This window comes from Rhyacophila brunnea, unplaced genomic scaffold (assembly GCF_057557595.1).
Source record: "Rhyacophila brunnea isolate RB1 unplaced genomic scaffold, BYU_Rbru_1.0 scaffold_4, whole genome shotgun sequence".
Taxonomy (NCBI): Eukaryota; Metazoa; Arthropoda; class Insecta; order Trichoptera; family Rhyacophilidae; genus Rhyacophila; species Rhyacophila brunnea.
The window spans coordinates 6,203,059-6,224,352 of record NW_028233068.1 but is presented as its reverse complement, the minus strand read 5'-3'; the positions used below and the strand labels follow the sequence as shown (position 1 = coordinate 6,224,352).

The window sequence follows — 21,294 nt, the reverse complement described above, 5'->3', positions numbered from 1 at the left end:
AATTATGTCTGATTAATAAAATTACATACTTAATGTAAAAATTATGATATAAATTTCATATATCACATGAGTATGAAATGAAATTTATGACGAAAAGAATAAAATCCTTACAGAACCAGAAGAGGTCTCATAACAGATATTTTTTACAAGAAATATATGATCGTTTGCTCAACCTATTGGGTCCACAGCTTAACAGTTGATATTCCTAAATAATACACGTGATTTAAGAATGTAAGTCTTCATTGAAAATATTTAACTTGGAACAGCCTCAGTAAAATACCCATTCGAAAAATCTTGGATCTTCTCAAGCTGACTCAGCTGGCATGCGATAAATCTAGGGTTGATTCCCATGTCATGTTCTAACATTTTTATCAATTAGGTTTGTTTCTGAACCTGTTTCGAGTTATGTATGGAAGATTGATGAATGTTTCATTGTTAAATCTTGTGTAACATCTTGAAGAATCTATAATTTAATTTAAACTACTAAAAAGTACTAGTATGTCAGTACGAAAATTCGAAGAGATCCTTATGCTATCTATGAATCAAAATTTGTATATAATAGAATATGACCTGGTATTCACCACTTAAGAAAATTGCTTTACAATAATTGTTTTGTTCACCCATACGCACTTGCGGCAGGCCGCTGCGGCTAGCCGGCATACAAAAAACGATATGCGGCTAGCCGCGATGCGGCCTGCCGCAAGTGCGTATGGGCACTAAGCTTTTTATCAAGTCATCATCATCAGCCGGGGTCGATCTACAGTTGGATGAAGGCCTCCCTTAGCTTCCTCCATTTTTCTCGGTCCATAATTATTTACTGCCACATACATCCTTCTTCTTGGTCGTTCACTCATGGCTGAGGATCGTGACCAATTTTTAATTTTGCCATCCAACTTTATTGCTGAGTTTTTTCTTATTTTTTTATCAAGTATGAGGACTGAAATTTATGTTCTAGTCTATGTTATTATAATGTTGTAATTATTATTGTTAATACTGTATGGTGGGCGAATTTAAATAATTCATGCAAAGCCAATGTATAAATATATTAAGTTGTTTTATTGTATTCAACAATTATTCCTTCACTGGGCCTCCCAATGTTTCAAAAATGTCATAAAGGCTCAACCAAACAACTACGAGATAATAAAAATTCTTGGATCAATATACGCTAAATCTACCTTTCAATCTTAACGAGATGTAGCTCGTGCACATCTCAAGAAAGTCACTGATCAATTCCCAGATGACATCGAAGCTTGGATTTAATTAGAGCAGTCTGATTTGCAGTTATATCATCCCATTTTTTATTAATATACAAGACATAAACTTTCATTTTTAAAGATATAATAATTATGTATAACCATCTTAGTCATTTTGTCATCTGTCTTTGTTTCATCGTTGATACTAGATAGATCAATATACACTTCAGAGAAGAGGTGTTTATTATCTGCATTGTGAAACTTGTAAAACAGTTTAGAGATTCACACAATTCACACAATTCACCAAGCACATCTTTATAGCGAGCAGCAGCCATATTGTAGATCCAATTCATGGTCCGAAATATGTGTATCTATATGACAAGGGTGATCGACTAAATCTCATGGAGCAATTTGGGATAAAAAAGTGTATTCCAAAAAAGTCTATGTGGATGGTAATCTGTAAAAGACTTGTTTTCGCAGGGTTTAATTAAATTTTAAAAACTAACCCAACACCATCTGTAAGTTGTCTTATTTCAATGAAAAAAATATGCATGACTGACAAAGTTTAATGTGCACTATTTATGGCAGTTCTTAACAGCCTACCTCCACCCTTCACCACTGCTATCTATGCCCCAAGGCTTTCTATGCAATGTGCTGCTCACCCATCTAATGGTTAAACAATCAATGAAATGTAAAAACAATAAATTGTTGACTACGTAGTATACGTTTATACAGCAAATACTTTAAGTAATATTCTGTTTATTTCTGTACATGTTTGCTTGATCTTATCAATGCTTTTTTGTTTGCAGTATGAGAATTGTTTGAACAAATTCCACGCTCACCATAATGTGGATGGTTTGATTTACATGGCCCGAGCTGTGTCGTATGCGAATCGACTCCAGGAAGCCAATATAGCTTTGCTACGAGCCAGACGAGTTGGGCCTTGTAACGGCTCTCTACTCTACACCATGGTGCTCATCCTGAGAAGAATGTCCGCCCACGTTTTGATTGGTCACAGAAGTTTATTACTTTCAATACTTACCTATGTAACTACCTACCCACAGAAAATTGATTAATTTTTGTATCATAAATTTCATGATTTTTCCTTTATAACATTGATGATTTATTGTAATATATTTAGACCAAGCAAAGAAATTAAACGTTACACCTCCTTACATTTTTAAGTTTAAGTCGACCACCCAGTTAAGTACCTCTTGGATTGATGATTGTTAATAGAAAGGTAGTTTAAAGTATTTTAATAAATAATTGATGTTTTATGATAAATGTTGAATTTCATTTTTTCACCCTTTCCTTTGCTCAGCTGTTATAAAATATTATTATATTCGCAGAGAGCATAATATTCATAGACTATAGATACATCTAGACGCCACCCGTTGCATTGCTAAATGAAGCTGCGTGCCATGCGTTTGGTTTGTGGGCGAGCGAACGCATTCGTCTACAAATGTTCAAGACCATAGACCATTTCGGTAGTGCTCGCACTAGACGCTCAGAATTAAAATATAATTTTCTATAATAATATACAAATAAATTATCACGAACATGTATCAACTTACCTATGAAGCGTAATACCATCTTTTTGCTTATCAGTACGGCTACCATATTTTAATACAACACATAAAACCATCTTTCCTGCTTAAATAACTAAAAATATTTACCAATGACTATGTTTAACACAAAAAATAGCAATTTAGCAACACGAGCTACGACGCTACGTGAAGCGATTTACCACAATTTGTCGGCGATACTTTTGGAAACTAGCTCAAACATATGTAGACCTTTTATCTTACTCTAGCGCGTGTCGCAGAGATTATAAGGGTGCCGAATACTTTCCCACTCGCACTCATGCATCGTTTTTGTTCAGGCCTTGATAATATTACTAATTGCACTTTTGGAGGAGTCCACACTGCTCTAAAGGGATCTTATAGAATATACTATATCACAATATTTGTGAAGGTGACATTCTTTATGAACATAAAACACAATTTTAAAACATGTCTGCTCGATTAATGGAACCGCTGGAAGCTGAGTCCCATTGTATTCTTACCAAGCCGCAAAGGTCAATAATACTAGCATAATTTGTAAAAAGCTTCAGTCACATTACGGCTAGTTATGCCGTAATTGGATATAATACTGGTGACTAAATTGGTAAAGCGCATCGGCCAGAATTCAATGTATACAGGTTCGAATTCTGTCAGGTGTCATATTTTTTTAAGTACCAATGTTTCTGAGGTGTTTTCAAACAGTGCAAGTAGGTAGGTATATTGTTCTTGTCGGTTTATAGGAAGCCAGCGGCAAACAAATTTTGAAAATAGCTGATATACCCACTGGATTATTTGTTAGGTTAGGTTTTCATTTTTGTATTCATGAATTTTGCCAAAATCAGCAATAAAAATTGGCGCGGTTCCCGCCTGGCTTTCTGTAAACTGACTTGCACCGGTATGTAAATCAGTGCCCCGCAACCTTTTCTCCACGACACACCACAGGTCTTCACAGAAGACAGTGACACACCGCATGTTAAACAATTTGTACACCAAAACATGGGCCCCACATCCTGAAGGGGGACCCCAGACTAGGATATTTGCCCCCCCTACCTATCGCTAAGGTTAAAGACAGTGTGATACTCTAAAATAGAGTTTTTAAAATGGTGTTTGAGGTAAAATTAATGGTATTGAATGTTTGTATTTATTAATACATCCACTTGAATTATGGTTAGTTGTCTGGTTAAGAATATTTGTTTGTCGAATATTGACACAATAATAATAAATAATTATTGTAACCTACAATCGAATGTTTTAAATTATTAATACCAGCGTAATAAAATAGCGCTGCAGTCAATTATTTTTAATATGTGAGCAAATTTGTAATTTGTGTTTATCTTACTCCTTGTCGGAAATCCAAGAATATTCTTTTTTAACCGAAATCCAGAAAATAGCCAATGGAACATCTGCAAAATTTAGTTTTTAGAGTCCCATCGTTTCTCAATTCAACTTCAACGAAAGCGCTTCTATAGAATTTTCGGCATTGGTTGCGAAAGGGTTTCGAATCCAGTCGTATTGATTGTATGAATGTAATGATGAAATTTCTTTTGCTGCAAAGTTTTTTGTTTTTGAGACAGATCCAAAATTAATTGCTTGTTTTTAATGGTGGTCTGGTAGGTCCTTTGATACATTTGTAGAGATCCTCGTCTTAACTCCTAGTTTATCAGAGCACGTCAATATATTATTTTCATTCTGACTTTGCATTGTTTTATTAAGTTCATGCAGGTGAAAATATATTACAGAACATATATTTTTATATGTACGCAAATTTGGTTATTAAGTAATTATCGTATAATATACAAAATTATTTGTTTTTTGCAAGCAATGCACCGCGACACACCTACCGTCTAGCGGCGCACCGGTGTGCTATAGAGCTACAAGTCTCATGACAGTGTTAAACAGAGTATGATTCTCTCAGTTCAGATGGCATCCTAGTTATTTCCGTGGAGCGTATGTGGCATAGGTGCTGGTGCATTATGGCTCATCCATCAATATTGACCACGGCACTGGGTGTGTAGAAAATGATGGGTATTAGGAAATGAAAAAAATATCGACGTTATCGTGACATTGTTACCATAGAATACTTCAATGTAGTTACTAGGTGCTGGGAAAATTCTAGGGAGAACAATAATTATCCACTATAACTGCTTAAGCAGGGATGTGGTAAATAGACGGATAAACTTGTATTAAATAGTATTTCCAGTACCCTAAACCTGAAAGGCGCATCACATGTGACAGAAGATTTTGACGTATGATAGGCAACGACAACAAACTTAGTATACATATAATCATAGACAATATATGACAAAATACAAATATTTAATAATTATTAATTATACATGATTCATACGCTGTCATTCGAAACGATAAGGTGGATAATAACTACTTATAATTTTGTTTATTGGTTGTCTTATTATTAAACGTACTTAAAATTGGGATTTTTAAAGTAACTAGCGTTGGATATAAAGCTTGCTCGTCATAAATTAATGCATAACGAAACATTTATGAACGCACGAGGTCTAAAGATACAGTGAAAGCCATCAATAATTTGTAAGATAAATAACAATAAATAGTATAATATTATTATATTGTGACATTGGAGTGATGAAAACAGTTTTTGGTGACAGCTATAACTGTTGCGAATGCCTTTGCAAAGTATATTTTGACGACGCACCAATAAAAATATATACAGGTGCTTTCCAAATTGAAGCACGAAGATGTTGATTATCATTAATTAGTATAAATGGAAAACAGGTAGATAAGAGCCGTGTTGGCTGTTTTGCGAAACTCTTTTGACCAGACCATCCATGCGGATGCGGTTGTTTTTGTTCGGGATATTTTGACGGGGTACTTAGTGAAAATGGAAAAATGCGAATTTTTCGCGTAATTTACATGGAAAAACAATAAAAAATATATGAAAAATCATATAATTAAATTACTCAAAGGTATGCATTTAAAAATGTGGAAAAAAATGTTTGGTGTTAAAACTTGACGGCCACTCAAAATTAATTTTCTAGGTTAATATAAAAGATAAAAATTTGAAAAATCGTGTTAAAATTTTAAATAAATATACATAATCGTATGCACTTAAGAAAATTTTTTTAACGCAAATTTATTTGTTCAAGTATCAAGTCACTGAATTTAGAGAACTAATATCTCTCACGATATAATCTCGAAAACAAAAAAAGCACGTGCACAAACGTAAGCTAATAATAGGCAAATTGATGACATAATAAAAAATTTAAAAAGTTTGTTGGATGGTTCTACTTAACGTTCATCAAATATTTCATATCGAATAACTCACGCACTATATGAGAAAAAAAATAAAAAAGTATGCAGGATTGCGCATTAGCTATGCGACAAGAGATTTTACTAAAAGAAATATTTTTAAACCCACGCAGTCAGGTTTTGCATACAAACTTAAAAATTTAATAGCGCGCTGAATACAGATGAAAAGACAAAAAAGAATCGTGCACTAACGTTAGCTACCAACGCACTAGTGCTTACAATTTAAATTTTGAAAAAAATATAAGTTTAGTGACACAAGTATCCAGCATTTAGCTGGGTCACCCAAATTGAAATGCGAATAACCCCCTTAATGTGCGTGCACAAACGAAATAAACGCGTGCACAAACGTGCACTAACGATGCACAAATGAATGCACTCAAAAAAAGTTGAAATTTCAACATTGGGTGACCCAACGTTTAGCTGGAACACCCAATTTGAAATTGGAATTTTTCGGTTATTATAGGTGCACAAACGAAAAAAAATCGTGCACAAACGTGCACTAACGATGCACAAACAAATGCACACAAAAAAGTTGGAGTTTTAACATTGGGTGATCCAGGTAAATGGACCTTAAATTTCATACATTTTTAGTTTCTATAGATTATAAAAGGAGTTTTTCACCTATTTTTATTTTAACCGAAAACAACGCTTAGGTACCATATTTTTGCGGAAACACGTCTTTTTAAAATATGTCTGTGAAATTGAACCTCTTTGATAATAATTATAGCATAAAAAATGTACCTACTTTATTTGGGTGATAAAAAGATGGCAACACTATATAACTGAAAAGTGCAAATAAGTGCCACCCGCCAGTAGTATTTATTCGATTTTTGTGTTCTACTCCTATTAATCGATTATTTAGTGTTAATTTAGTGATCAATCACCTAATATGGTAAGTCTAACGAGATACAGTCCTAATATTTTTATTGTTAACAGTCGTCAATTATTTTTGTGTGACGAATATGTCTATCCTCGCAGAGGGACCGGCTCCGCCATATTATTTGGCACAGCTTTCCGGTTTTGCAATGAATTTTACAATCATTACAAACCACAGGGGCCGTCTTTTTCATAAATTTATTCCAACAACTATCTGCATTGTGGAATTTGCTTGAAATTTATTTATTAGGTACAATCTAAATTATTATAAATATGATTTTAATTAGTCACCGGTCGCCTGCCGGTAGCGTTACATTCTCGCTGCAACGCCTTTTTTGACAATCTGTCAAATTTTATCTAACTTTAGATTATGAAATGGTTATACTAACATGACGTATTAATAACTCTTCAATGGATAATAGTTTCATTTGACTCTAATACCACATTAAAAAAAACTATGTAAAGTATTTATAGATGGCATGAACACGTATTGTCTATTTTGAGCATCGTGTGTAATACTTAGGTACATATTCCAAGTTTATTCACAATTTTATAAAACTTGTAGGTATATCATTATATTGGTATTTATAAATACCTATATAAATTAATTCTAATCCGTTATGCGTGGTAGTTATTTTGTTTTATGCCTGGAATAGGTAAACTGTCGAAATTTAATTATGGTAGGTATCTAAGTACTCTAAAATAATAATATAATCTTCATTTTGTATCATGGGCATGGGTATAGGTAGGTAGATAGGTACATAATAGGCACCTATTATATATTTTGTCAATATAATTCGTTATCAATTATCATTCATCATCTGAAGCAGCGATACTCAACCTGCGGGCCTTTAAGCTTTTATGTGCGGCCCGAAACACATTAATTATCATGAATTTCGTATATCTTGATATTCGTTTAGACTTTGACGCACAGAGTGACACCCGAAGAGGATTGTCATTATGGTCCACATCAGATCTGGTATAACAGTGTTGCTATTATTGCACACGATTAATTAAAAAAACACGCATAATTTTTAAAATCTCAAAAATGTTTTGTAAAAAAGGGGGATTTCATGATTTTTTTCGTCACACCAGTAGTGATGCGGCCCGCGTTACTTTACAAATACATAAGTATTATGTATTTGGCCCGAAGAAAAAAAAGGTTGAGTATCATTGATCTAATACAATGATATTGCTATTACTCATAACGTCAATGCCCCCACATCCTGAATCCGTCAAGGCCCCCCTACCTATTGCTAGGGTTAAAAGCAGTGTGACGCTCAACAAAAACGTTTTTCAAATGGTGTTCCAGTTAAAATTTAGGGTATTCAGTGTATTTTTAGCGATTATATGTATTTTTCAATAAATCCACTTGAGTTATGAAGTTTTCTAATATCGACACACAATAATCAAAATTTGCATCACATATTATTTTATGTTATCTAATATTCTTTAAGTAAAATTGCACAGCAAGCGACTTTTTTTACCATTAGAGCAAATTTGAGATGACTGTTTATCTCACTGATAAGGTAGACGCGCCACGCAGGGCCCCCAGGCTAGAGCCCTGTCAGCCCCCCTTGTGGGGGCCATGCATAACGTCATAACATAACCAATGGATCTAGGTATTGAGATATTATGTCAATAATAAAATAAATAATACTAATTATTATCGATAATGACAAAATCTAGTGTAGCAGTCATCCACCGCCAATCTAATAATTAATAATAATGCGATGATCATTCTTATACAAGGACAAATGCCACCATTTAAAAATATTATGTAAAATGACATATAACTAGCTATATAGAACTTACGAAACGGTTAACTATCAAACCGAGCTGTGACACTGCGCTCACTTTTTCAAATGTATGGTCAGTATTAATCTGGCAAATTATCATGAATACGCTTGAACACCGCTACCAAATTATGCAAATTTACTTTGGGCATCTGTCGTCGATTTGCGTAACTTATAGACGACTTCGTCATTTTTATAGCGCACATAATCTTACATCTGACAAAGCCAACCGCCGAACTGTGGATAGATTTCGTGCCTCATACTATAGATGTATCATCATAATTTTATTCGTCCGGTGTTCGAATTTAGAACTAAGCTCATCACGGTATAAAAAGTTATTGAACGATAATGTTAGCATGTGGCGCCCTCATTCAGCGGACAACTTATACTGGTGGATCTATACTCTTAATATAAATGACGTAATAACACTAACTATCGCAGCAATGGCCTCTGTCCGTCCACTACGTGGAAAATTTTGCGCAACGATCTTGGCGTATATCCGTATAAGATCCGGCTGGTGCAGTAATTAAATCATTGGAAATATTGGGCTCTAGAGCAGTTGGACTAAACCCGTTGTTCTATCGCAAAATTGAGTTCGGCAATGAGGCTTATTTTTGACTTAATGGGTTTGATGACAAACCAATGACCAATCCAAAAGAGAACCTACAGGCTACATTACATTTATAATAATTACAAGATAATAGAACTTTTTATATACAACGTTTTTAAATTTTCTGTTGAATCATAAAAACTTGACTTGACTAGATTCAACGATCAAAAAAATTTGTACTTGATAGAAATAATACTGAAATGTCATTTTGAAATTCATATTGATTTCCATAGTGACGCGCGTATATATTAGTAATTTAGTTGCTAGGACCCCAGACCCCTAGCAACCAATAATAGTGAATTGGATTACGGATTTCTTCCGAAATAACTTTTCATACAAAACAGAATTAACTGAAAATGAATTCAATTGTGCATAAAGATGGCTAAAAGTATTTAAAAAATGCATTGGCATCGTGTTCTGATATATTCCAAAAGTTTCAAATGTCTAGCTAGTCGGCAAGTTAGTTAAAAATCGATTGCAAGATTTGTACTGGATATACAACCACCAGACAAATAAGAATACGACCTAATAAAAAGGTTGTAAAAATGCATCGTACGGTGCGGTTTACTCGTCGGTAGCATCATCGAACCTTATTCCTTAATTCATGAGACCTGTGCTCGCGTTACGGTCAATAAAGATCGTTACCGGACCATGCTCAATGATTTTTTTTATGGATGACATCGATCCGGACGAGATGTGGTTTCCACAGGACGGCGACCGCAACCACTGACTTGTTGAAATAAAAATTTGGCGATAAGTTGATTTCGAGAAACGGACCTGTCAATTAATTGACCTCCAAGGTCGTGCGATTTGACGCCTCTGGATTATTCAATGTGGGGCTGCGTGAAACCACTGGTCTACGCTGATAAACTAGTAACAATTATTGACGCCTTGTAATCCTACATTGTTCGTGTTATTCGTCATAGGTATACGACCAGTAGTGTTGGAAAAACTGGAAAAAAATTGAACATCCAGAATGCGCTTCGCGAGAACAGCCCCGGTGGAAATACGCCCGAAATCATTTTCAAATGATGATGCCATGTACTGATCTTTCGAATAAAAAAAATCGTTTTCAAGCAAAAAAAAATATCGATCAGAAAGGCTTAAAATACTTACTCAAAATAATTGTAAGTAGGTACCTACAACTAAAATGGGAAGAACTGATGTTTAAAATGATTCAATTGAATAACAAATCTGAGGAATTTGTTTTGTTTAATATTTGTAATCAGTAATCACATTCGTTTATAGTGTTTTTGCCGCTCTGAACTATGCGCGTGAGTTTTATAATAGACTTTATAATACACAAAACATATTAATATATAATATAAAAAACAAAACGGACACTGCCCTAAAATAAAAGACGTATGGTCATCGTATGTAGAGTATTATAACTTTGCACTTTTTTTGCACTCTTTACTATACTACTTATAATGATAGGCCTCTGCCAGATTACCGCTAATAAACTAGATCAAATGATATTCACTTGCATTACTGATACATTAAATTACTTTACTGTTGCATTACTTGCACTTGTATTATATGTAAAATAAATGTGTTTAGAATATATCCCACCATTTTCATCCTAGAGCCGGAGTGCAAAGTTATGAAATTATACTCTACATTCCTTTTTATTAGTGGGTTTAAAACTATCTCGTTTGACGGTGCCCCAAAAAGTTCGCAAATTTTGGATTCAAAATAGACACCGCTACCTCTGTGCCATATTACTAGAAGTAGGTACTGCCCCTTACCAGTACCAATTGAAAATGTCAACGAAACGGACGAAACCGGCCCCGTTTATTATTAAACGAAGTTAAATTAGTATCTACTACATATTTTGTTTTATTTTAATTTATAGGTACCATTATTATTGTAGTATTTAAATTCTTATCGATGACGTACCTAGTTGATTATTTTCTCGCCCAAAAGATTTGCATGGATCGTCAATAATTTACTGTTGCAGCTATGGGACTGTGTATGCTACATAAAATTAGCATATTTATCTAATTGAAAGATCGGTAGCCTGCCTATAAAGTGTGGGTATATTACATTCAAATCAATCAAATTATAATGAATAGTGAATGCTGTTAATAAATAATATGAATTGAAAAATAGCATTGCACTTCCTTTTCTGTTTCCATCGTCTCTCGGCTGGATTTATATTGTTGTCGGTGGCGTGGTATTAATACAGCACCAATTTAATGCTTGCTAGCTAGCTGTCCCTTCTTTGTCGTCGTTGTACCCCTTTTACACGTGCATGGATTTACTGCTGGCAGTACATATTATCGCGGCTATACCAATAAAATGTACGTGTGAACATGTAAACTGCAGTTGCAAGATTGCATGCATGAATCAAAAAAGTTCGGAAGCTTCTGAATTTTCATGCGACAGTTGGGATATTTTCGATCTGCACCTGCGCAGTAGAACGGTTGTGGCGGACCTGTTGGCAAAAAATCGAACTACACCGCGGAAACTCATTTTGATGTTAACCGATTTTTACGACCTGTCAAATATGTAGTACCATAAAATGACAACATCGCGTCTCGCTTACTTTTGAAGAATGAGATTGGAGAGACAGTCAGCACTTTTACGTGCACACATTTATTGTCACGATAGTTTAAAATACACACTATTGCTGCCAGTAAATCCATGCACGTGTCCGGGCGCTATTATTCCAACTGCTCAGATTCGCGACCTTCACTGACCATAACAGGTTCCTCTACCCTCGGCGGGGTTATGGAGGCGTTTGTGCGCGTGTTTTAAGCACCTTTCTCCGGCGCCACTTCTCAAGTCTCTTTCTCACTCCTAATCCTCCGTGTCCAAGTTTCGACACCGTAAAGGCACACGACGAAGACTACTATCTACTACGATCTTACTATACGTCCCTTAGTGTGTCTAGCTCTAGTAGCTAACTATGTTCTTGCTCTTTCAAATTCTGTTTAGCCTAGCTATAGATGTCATGGGGAATTTTGCCAAAAATATTCGCCTACTCCTACTGCCCGGGTGAATTCAGATTCATAGCCCCAATTTTCAGTTACACACATGGCCCTAGATAAATAGATTCATGGGTGATTTCCAGACCATTCCTATAAAAATATTTAATACGGAACGTGTTTAGCTCATAAAGTACGTTACACGTATCGACGCTTTGAGTAGACGTTGTAATAATTATTTCTTGTATCGAAAATTTTCGAGAAACAATACGAAAGGATTTCGATTTTTTTGAGATTTTCACTTCTCGAGAAATCACCAAATGAGAAACTCGAGATTTTTACCAAAAATACATACTGGCGCGTGTGGCGTTAAATCTAATCGTTTTCGACACCGCAAACAGCTTCAAATTTTGAGAAGCTAAAAAATATAACGAAACGTGAATCCTACATGCTGGATTATTGCAAGAAATCACAAGCTCTGCGTTTGATTTTATATCATAATTATTATTGGAAATGTGTCGAGATGGGGTGAGAAGATTTTATGCCATAAAATAAGTTTTCCAGTATACCTACAAGGGAGAGTGGGAATATGATCAACTGGAAAAGTAAGGTGCAATTTATTATGGTTTAATATGATTTTTATTTATTTCTAGGAATACATTGTGATTATTACATGTTTTTACCTACATCCACCCTCAATCACTACATATTCATTACGATTGTTAAAGTGGTCAAATACACCTTTATTGTTATATACTGTCTATTGTGACATTGTGTATGCATTCTTAGTGTTAGTACTGATTATTAATTATCTCCAATGGCGCAGTAAATTGGTAATGGTTTTTTGAAGACCCACGTGAATCTGCTGCGCGAGCAGCTATAGCTATCCGCGTACGGTACGTTTTTTGCTGTCGGGTTCGTTGACTTTTATGCAGACAGCAAATACCTACAGAAATCAAAAAATGCTCCCGCGTAGCTATCATGTCACCTAAATTTCATTCCCCCCCCTCATGTGGTTGCTGTCATTTTTTGGTGGGTAAAATAGCTTTGCCAAAGAATAATACGATGCGTGTGGCGTCGATAGCATCTTACCTTTAGTTCATTTTAAATTTTCCAAAAATTTAAGGCCGAACGCGTACGGTCTCTGGTTCCAATTCAAAAAATAAAAAAACAGCATTTTGAAGTCGATGACAGATGATGAAAGCATTGCTCTCATTCGCATTATGCATTGAAAAATAATTAATTAAATTATTCGGGGATATTATATCTTAGTGGTCCCTTAAATAATGGGGAACTGTTCTAAAACCATGGAAAAGATTGTAGAAATAATACTTTTACATACGCAATACACCTTCCTTGTTAGTGGTAAACAATGATGGGATTTGGTATCAACTTTATAGGGTACTCCATGCAGCGTTCTCACACGGTGATTTTTATCGTTCAACTGTCTGTTAAGTTGAAAGGAATGTTCTCATTTATTGATGTTGGCTGGATAGTCGTAATCGAGATGTCAAGTGAAACAAGTGAGAATGAGATGCCAATTCGAGTTATAATCAGTCATCACTTTGGTCACTTTAGGCATGATGACTCAAATGATGATTCACTCCTGAGTCGACAAAAGTAGAAAGGATCTCAACGTTCAATTCATCTACTTAGAGATTGATCAACTTGTTAAAATTGACTTACATTTATGTCGTTGAGCAGGGGAGGCTCGTAGCAAAATAATTAACACGAATTTAGACGCGTTATACGTTCTTAGATGGGCTTTCTACCCAGTCTTCGATAATATTTTTTCCATTACGTCAATGCTATTAATTTTCAATATACTTTATTTATAAAATATATGGTACAAACGACCGGCATTTTGATTTTAAGCAAATCTGGTATATATTATTTTTGCTGCTTTATTATGAGAAGTTTTAAGGCGTTGTGTCGAAAAACGTTAGATCTAACGCTACACGCAAGATGCAAATATTGCATGCTAGACGTCTGCCTAGTCATAAATGCTAGATTCTAACAAGAAAAGAGCAGAGTTAGCAACGCTGCGCCTGGTTAGTTACAGTTTCTATTCAGTCCGTTTTACATCACCGGTTGACTGCTTATGCTCGAATGCTAGAGGCCAGCTTTTAGAATAGTACCGCTGATATAATATTTATAACAATTTTATAGTAGCCTATTATAGTATCGCTAGCATTTTCTATTTCGGCTTGATAATTAATATTATTAAGATATAATTTGGGATGAGACGGTTAATTTTCGGTATAATGAATAATATTTTTTTAAACTTCTTCAGCTGGCGCTACAGACCATTCAGGTCCATGACCAACTGCACCTGCACATTAAGGATCTCTATCCCGAGTATCCAGTCGGTCACGACCATCTCCACCGGTGGCTTTAAAAAAAAAATATATAAGTTGACTATACTATACTATAATAGTAAATTAACCTAAACAAATAAATATGATACAAACGAAGACTGAATTGCCAATAGCGTATTTTCGTTTTTCGAGAATTTTTTTTTTCGAAATTTCTAAATTGGTTTCGAGATTTTTTAACACAGAATTCCTACCCAATATTTTGTTTATCGGCGAATAAGATATTTCGTACCGGTCCTGTCAAAGTTAAGCGATTCTTTTCTCGTGGAACTCTACAGTTTCCATTTCAGATCAAAGTCGTCGGCTTTCTTTTTTTCGTTTTAAAATTCCTTTGTTATGTTTTTAAACTTTTTTTCTAATAGCAATTAGTCGAATTATCGATATTCTCATTGATGATTGCTCGACAAATGGAAAATTTATTTCTCAATAATTCTCGAGTCGCGTATTCTCGATCAAAAGCTCTATGTATGCGCAGAATAATAAATAACGCTAGCATTGAATAGTGAATCCGCGAGCCCTACAAAATATTTAAAAAGGAACAGAAATAAACCTTACGATATTTTTTATCCGAGAATACCTAAAGCTCTCAATTTTCATTCTGTACGGGAAAATATCAAATGAAGAATATTTGTAAAAATTGATTTATAAAAAAAATATTCTCGTGTTACATTAATATTTTTTGACATTCTCAATAAATCAATAATCTCGAAATCGCGTTTTATATTCAAACTGCCTTCCTTTCGCTTTCGCGCTGCAATTTTGGGTAAACAGATTTTCTAATGCATTTTTTATATTATTATAGTTTTATGGCAAGCGGTTAGTTGATATGTTTATGTGGAGGACAACGATCATAATTAATATTGAAAATTTAAACGTGACACGGAAACAAATGAAAATAGTACACGACCATCAGTTAAGTTATGTTACTAAAAACAGAATTACAGGAATTACCATTAAATAAAATAAAATCATAGTATGTTTTTTACATTTTTCACGAAATGAAAGTTATACTTTTAGTACAATTAATTGGTTGCCAACACTTAGTAATCATAATATTATCTAACTGTGCGTAATTCCTGCAATAAGTAAAGTTTAATTTTTGTTCTCGGCTGAATAAAATCTATCATTTGATCGCGTTTCAGATTTTCTGGAATGATTATTTTTTCTATCAGCCGCTCATAATCTTTTTGCTCACGGGAGGGGGGGGGGGGGGGATTTGCTGCGCCACGGCGCACGTTTCTTTCGAAGACCACTGAAAAAATCATACTGGTGGCGTGCCTCTGTTATGTGAAAATGACGACAGGTAAAGTGGACCAGTATAATATAATATTCTTATTCATTGAATTTTAATTGCTGGGTGCCACTGAACTCTTTCAAGTTCCGATTCGTTCATTTGCCAAAAAACTATTTTTAATAATATGATGTACATATTAATGTAGATGCTTGTTATAGTATTAATTGAAAGAGTTTATCTGTTTTTGCAACTGACCGATTTATCATGCTTAGCGAGTACATTTAAATATTTTAAATCTGGGTATAGTTTCCTAACGGATTATAATTATTATTCAATTGTCTACATTCTACAAGTTAACACAACACGTCTTTCTTGCGGTTTGTGTAATAACCGCATAGGTAGATTTTTTTTAAATTTACCGATAACAAAATATTTTGTTATATTATTATTATAACCCTAGTTTAAATTTTAAAAGCATCGAGAATTTACTTATTGGAAAAAAATACTGAATTAAGTGGAAGAAAACACGTATTTGAATGTTAGAATAGAAATTTGTACTTTGATACACTAACGCGGGAAACTCGGCGTGGTTACCCGATTGCGGCTATCGGCGCGACTAAAATGGCCCATAATAATATTATTAATATTTTACACTTTGGAGTAGCAAAACAAAATTATATTATAAAAGGAAGAACCGGGGCTTAGTGATTTTGGCCGCCATCTTACATATTAAATAATCTTAATGAAGGTTTTTTCGAAGGTTCAAGAATTCGCTACACATGGCACATGCAATATTTTTACGGTATTCGTATACCTCTTATAATTAACCTATTAACGGTACCTTGTCAAACTCCTCGAAGCGTAGGACAAGCACATAGTCGCGCTACTACCTCGGTTAGCGTCGCATCCTGCGTTTCTTGCTATGTTAGCCTTGCGGCGTGTAGGTTTATCTTGTAGCATCGCGGTGGGTTTTAATAATAATTATACAAATATTTATACATCGGAATAACATTAATCGAAGAATGTTATCTCCCGTTCATGATGAGCATTTAAAGATGGCGGAAGTAGAATAAAATCATTTCGATTTTACCAACCTATTTCACCACACTGATAAATTTATTTAGCAAGAAATCTCGCAACTCTTCTAATTTTAATGCACTTACAGGTTTATCCACCCACTCAATTTTAATTTAGATATTTTTTTTTATCAAAATTTATCATGACCTTGGATTTATATAGTTTTTTTTCATAAATATGTTTTCAGTTATGACACATACTTCCAATATGTTTTTCCTCTATTATTATATGCTGTGACTATACACCCTTTTATTATCGATGACAGAAAAGTTCTTCAGAATTTTTATCTCTTTAAAAACCAACTTTTATCTTGTTTGTTTTGGTTCACTATTTATTTATAGTATAAAAATTCCGTCTTAGAACTCGTGCATTGAAGTTGCTCGCAGAAATGTTTGACAATACTGCATTCTTTGATGATATTGGCTGCTTCTGTGATCGATAAATGGTAAAAGCATCCGCTTACGAAGTCATGGGTCTCGGGTTTCAATGTCCCGGGTCTGGAGAATTTACATGTTATTTTTAAATATGTTTTCGACCCAAAATATGAACCTTATAGGAAGAGCTAATAATAAAATGGCTGCTTTCATACTTCCGAAAAAATGATTATTTCGTAGTTTTGTCTATTTATTTATACTTTTGAAAATTCACTATTTTTCCCATATGAACAGAATACAAAGAGTGCTCTGCTTTTTATACTAAAGTAAATTTTTTACGCATGTCACTTGCCGAAACGAACGTTCTATCACCAGTAAAGTTCATGATGAGAGTATCTATAATTAATAATAAAATACTATACATATATTTTTTTTATCCTTAAGTGAAGCCTTTACTGAGCCGTTTTGAAAGAGACACCTAGCGGAAAAATACGAAGCCTGCAATTTGACATTTTTTTTTTGATAATTTACAATTTCAACTGTATTAATTAATAAATATGTATCTTGAAAACATTAAAAAGAAAAATATTTTTTATTTCAAGTCAAAGATAAACTTACAATTGTAAAAAATGTGAATTTGTTGAATCATACCGCATCTTATTATTACATATATTTTATCGTCATATTTATTATTAAAATTTAGTTTAAGTTTTCTAAGCATCGCCTAAGAGATTTTTGACTAATTCATAGTTTTAATATTTTTTTATATATAATATTTTTTATATATAACTTGAAATCCTTTTTATTTATATCAAATCAAACTTCAATATTGGGACCATACATAAATAAAATTTTATTTATATATATATATTATATAAAACATATTTATTAATTAATACAGTTGAAATTGTAGATTATCAAAAAAAAATCTCAAATTGCAAGCTTCGTATTATTCCGCTAGGTGCCTCTCTAAAAAAAGCTCAGTAAAGGCTTCACCTTAAAGTATTATATTAAATAATCTGTGGAGGGAATGTGACAATGATATTCGTGTTCATGAAGTGACTAGCTAGGCTGTAGGGACTATAAAAATAAAATTGGGGTCTTTGAATGTTGTATTTAGTTTTAGGGGGTATATAAAAAAGAATATATAATAATTATATATCATGAGTTATTATTATTTAATCCATACTATTCAAATTTGTCAAAGGTAACTGATCATTTTTTTTCACACATTTTTTGTTACTGTCCTGGGTGCAAAAACACCTTGCTACGCCCCTGGATACATGTATGAATAACAATGACAAGTTGAGGGATGTCCTAAAAAATGTAGGAAGTGAGTTGCACTCGCATGGTGTTAGACTGTTAGAGGAACCGCCACTGCTTCCACTGTATATCTCCGTTTGGGATTTTTTTTCAAATTTACTCAAAACCTAATTTATTTATTAATCATAAATACAATATATCGTTTCAGGCTTCAGGAGTAACCGTGTCAGACATCTGCAAGACAACTTACGAAGGAATAAAGAAAGACAAAAAGCACCGATATGTCGTCTTTTACATCAAGGATGAGAAGCAGATCGACGTTGAGGTGATCGGAGACCGCAACGCCGAGTATGAGACCTTCCTTGAAGATCTTCAGAAAGGGGGAACCGGAGAATGCAGGTCGGGTTTTATGAGTTCTTTTTTTACCTTTTTTGTATCCTACCAAATTTCCCCCTAAACGGAGCATATGGAGGAGGCTCCACAGAGTGGTGGTTAAATTGGTACAGTTTTTTACGTGTAGTTTTTAGCCATTTGCCCAACCCATTGGAACCCGCCTACCCACGGTTTCTTTATACAAAGGCGGCAACTCTACCAATTTTAGTGGCACTTTAGATGTTTATCATTAAGTTTATAAATGGTACTCGCCACTCACTGTTAATTTTTATTATAGATATGGTCTCTTTGACTTTGAGTATATGCACCAGTGTCAAGGAACATCGGAGAGCACCAAGAAGCAAAAGCTTTTCCTCATGTCATGGTGCCCGGATACTGCCAAAGTCAAGAAGAAGATGTTGTACTCCAGGTACTATTTTATATATCACGCTTTCTTTTTATCCCTTCAATTTTGTTTCCAGCATTAATAAACGTCTTATTTTTGACATTCAAGAAGGTATAGGTGTTATTCTAATATTATCCGAGTTACCGCTGCTCCAAAATTGGTAATCATTTTGAAGGTTACTGACTTTTGGCCCCACAGTGATGTGATATAAAAATTTTCCTATGAAAAAGCATATCTGACATATATTATTAGACTAGAAGAGTAAAAATTAATTAATAATAATAAATATGCAAATCATTTCTAAAGCCTATTCAAGCGGTTAAATGGTGTTGTAATTTACTTTCCGTTTTTGTTTTGAAGAGCATATTTTTTTACCTGCACTTTGGCTGGCTGACACATGTGTTAAAGTTGCAGGGGTGTTCAAATTTGTAGTTACATATTTTTTTTTTATTAGATTGTCCCGAATGGGCTTACATTAGTTTTAAATTATTTAAAACTCATACAAAGTTTTTTTAATGATACTTCGCATACTATAATTTGGTGTCAAAAAGATGGCAACACTGCTTCTAGCTAGTCCTAGTCGAGTGTCACGTGACTAAATAATGCAGTGAACTTCACCTTTTGAACATTTTATGCATGCCGAAGATGTTTGTGAAAAAGTCAAGATGATTATTAGAAAGAAAAATACTTATATGACGCATTTTTATTATAGTTCCTTCGATGCCTTGAAGAAATCATTGGTGGGAGTCCAAAAGTACATCCAAGCCACCGACTTATCAGAGGCTTCGCAAGAATCTGTGGAAGAGAAGCTCAGAGCCACCGATCGCCAATAGGAGCGGAGCTCAACGATATCATCTATAATAACGTAACATCTTCAGTATATCCAATTTCAACCGGCCACACATTATCCGCAGTCCGCTGCAATGTCGGTTATCTCTGTGTCGAATGCTCAAACTTTCATGTGAACATTTTGCAATATCGCAACAACTCTTCACTACTTATTTATGACTATAGACATGATTAAAAATAATTCGATTTTTAAAGCATTTTTACACTTAATTCTGTAACCATATTTCTCTGTTATCTGGCATAGTCTGCAAAGTGTTATTTTTATTATCATTATTGTTACTTATTATACTCTATATCTGTACTGTAATCATAAATGTGATGTTAATTTCTTAACAAGGAATATTAATTGGTTGGTGAATATTGTATTGCAAAAACTGTTTTAAACCGATGTGATGCAGGCAATTGAGTGAATACAGTGTCACTTCCATCTCCGAGTGATTGATTTTATTTTTATTTGAAATTATTCATGATTATATAAGTAAACATTTAATTTGTAATTTGGATCCGCAGGGCGAGAACATTTTGTATACTATGCTGGTAGTATTTTTTACATACTATTATTAAGTTAATCATTTATTACATAATAATATTTATATATAATATTTTAATATATAATAATACGAGTGCTTTCTTCGAGAGGCAGTCCTGTTTGTTGTTTATTCAACAGTAGTTTTTACACTATTTTTTATAACATTGCCTGTAAGAATCTGAGTCATAAGAAAATTTATGGAACATCTTCAGATTGCAGCTCATCTTATTAATATTGTACTTAATATTCACATGCATTGATTGTTTAGAAATCCAAACACCTTAGACTGAAACTAAAGATTTTTTATAAATTTTCATGACTGAAAAATTGCATATGCAATGAATTCGATTGCCCATTTTGTAAGTGATTGACTATTTGTGAAATAAATTTTATTATAAGCCAATAAGATACTTACATTTCAAACACATTTCCATTCCAATTCCTTCGCTTATAAAGTGCCTGCATAAGACTGTTGTCTACCAGAGTACTAGACTACCATTTAGCGGTCTAGCCAAAAGAATGAGATTACCTGTAGCGTACTTTATTTTTTTTACTTTGCAACT

The 21,294-nt window shown here is 33.9% G+C and overlaps 1 protein-coding gene across 1 annotated transcript; it reads left to right on the top strand.

The window, feature by feature from the left end:
- The first annotated feature begins 6,796 nt into the window (after nucleotides 1–6,796).
- LOC147066756 (cofilin/actin-depolymerizing factor homolog) lies at nucleotides 6,797–21,137 on the top strand. The gene is made up of 4 exons (XM_085954134.1): nucleotides 6,797–6,932; nucleotides 18,784–18,974; nucleotides 19,246–19,377; nucleotides 20,066–21,137. Exons 1-4 carry the CDS (start codon nucleotides 6,930–6,932, stop codon nucleotides 20,184–20,186), a joined length of 447 nt encoding a protein of 148 aa, XP_085810260.1. The 5' UTR covers nucleotides 6,797–6,929; the 3' UTR covers nucleotides 20,187–21,137.
- Nucleotides 21,138–21,294: the final 157 nt, after the last annotated feature.

Excerpts from the sequence above, each read along its gene's own strand:
- LOC147066756 (XM_085954134.1), top strand. Across the intron at positions 18,975-19,245 it reads GGGGGAACCGGAGAATGCAG|ATATGGTCTCTTTGACTTTG; the intron begins GTCGGGTTTTAT and ends TTTTTATTATAG. Across the intron at positions 19,378-20,065 it reads AAGAAGATGTTGTACTCCAG|TTCCTTCGATGCCTTGAAGA; the intron begins GTACTATTTTAT and ends TTTTTATTATAG.